Source organism: Medicago truncatula, chromosome 2 (assembly GCF_003473485.1).
Source record: "Medicago truncatula cultivar Jemalong A17 chromosome 2, MtrunA17r5.0-ANR, whole genome shotgun sequence".
Lineage (NCBI taxonomy): Eukaryota > Viridiplantae > Streptophyta > Magnoliopsida > Fabales > Fabaceae > Medicago > Medicago truncatula.
Genome location: NC_053043.1, coordinates 22,722,687 through 22,724,103, shown reverse-complemented (window position 1 = coordinate 22,724,103; position 1,417 = coordinate 22,722,687). Strand labels below are relative to the sequence as shown.

Below are 1,417 nucleotides of genomic sequence, written 5' to 3'. Positions count from 1 at the left end.
AAGGGAAAAAGAAAGATAACCGCCCTAAACTTAATTTCAACAAAAAGGGTATCCCGTATAAAGACCATGCTGCTGGAAATTCTCAAAAGAGAAATTGGAGAGGAACTTTCAATACATCTGCAAACTCCCCCACTGATACTTGGGTCTTTTCAGGTGGAAGAAAATCTGGCTATTCTGCCCCTCCATCCAAATGGGTGAAAAGAAAGGTTCCTGCTCCTCGACTTGATGTGCCAGAATTGCCTACCAGGTATACTTATAATAATAATTACAAGGTAATCAACCTATGACACGAACTCAATGGCGTAGGTATCAGCGCCAGAAAAAAGCAACGGCATTACAAGACATCACCAATGTTGACAAAACAGAGGGTAAGCAGAAGGCTGTGTTCGAAATGGTTAAGAAGCCACCAACAGAGAGAATCTCGCCCCCATTGTCAATTTTGAAGAAAGATCATCCCAAAGAGGATGAAGAAATGACTTCGAATTTCACGGGATTTGACCCTAGTCTCGATATAGTGTGCAATGTGGTTTCTATCCTACTGGTGGAATATGGCGTTCAGTCAGAAATTAACGAAGTTGAAAGTGATTTCGTCGATTAAATGGCAACTCACAAACCACTATGCTATTATGTCATGAATAATGGTTGTGTAGAAGAGCAACATGCAGTCTTTGAAAAACCAGACACTTCGATGAAGTTGCATCTCAAGCCTTTATTTATTCAAGCCAAGATTAATGGCGTGGGGGTAAATAAAGTGTTAGTGGATGGTGGAGCTACAGTCAACTTACTCCCTCAATCATTCCTGGGAAAAATTGGACTCTATGATTCTGACTTGAAGCCTCATAATGTCATTCTCACTAACTATGAAGGCACTTCAGGAAATTCTTTGGGCGCCATCGAATTGGAATTAGTAGTGGGCAGCACAAGAAGGATAACAACGTTTATGGTAGTCCCATCAAAAGCAAACTTCAATGTACGGCTGGGTAGAGAATGGATACATGGTGTGGGTGCAGTCCCCTCTACGGTGCATCAAAGGATCGCCATATGGAAAGAAGATGGGCTAGTTGAGAACGTTGAAGCCGATCAAAGCTATTTCTTGGCTGAAGAAAAATTTCGATAAGCAGCTGGCACATATAGTCCTAGACATATCTCCAGGACCCAAAAAGATAACTTCGAGTGATGAAATGTACTCAATGAAATTACAACCAGAAGCTGGGTTCGTGTGGGAGAAAGAATTTAGAGACCATGACTTTGTAATGGTCAGTCAACAGGAAGCTCCGGTGGAGAATGAAGGTTTGCTCGAAACTAGAGCCCAAGCATATAAAAAGGTTGCTGATAGCCTTGTTCCTAACATTTTTGAGTATGCTACCCCACCAACTAGGGGGGGGGGTGTGAAAAATTGAAATGATGTCTGAGCCCA

General features: G+C 42.1%; 1 protein-coding gene across 1 annotated transcript; it reads left to right on the top strand.

Moving 5' to 3' along the window:
• The first annotated feature begins 598 nt into the window (after positions 1 to 598).
• LOC120578322 (uncharacterized) lies at positions 599 to 1,117 on the top strand. The gene has a single exon (XM_039831001.1). The coding sequence runs from the start codon at positions 599 to 601 to the stop codon at positions 1,115 to 1,117; it is 519 nt and encodes a 172-aa protein (XP_039686935.1).
• The last annotated feature ends 300 nt before the right edge of the window (positions 1,118 to 1,417 follow it).

Excerpts from the sequence above, each read along its gene's own strand:
- LOC120578322 (XM_039831001.1), top strand. The coding sequence starts at position 599 with ATGGCAACTCACAAACCACTATGCTATTATGTCATGAATAATGGTTGT.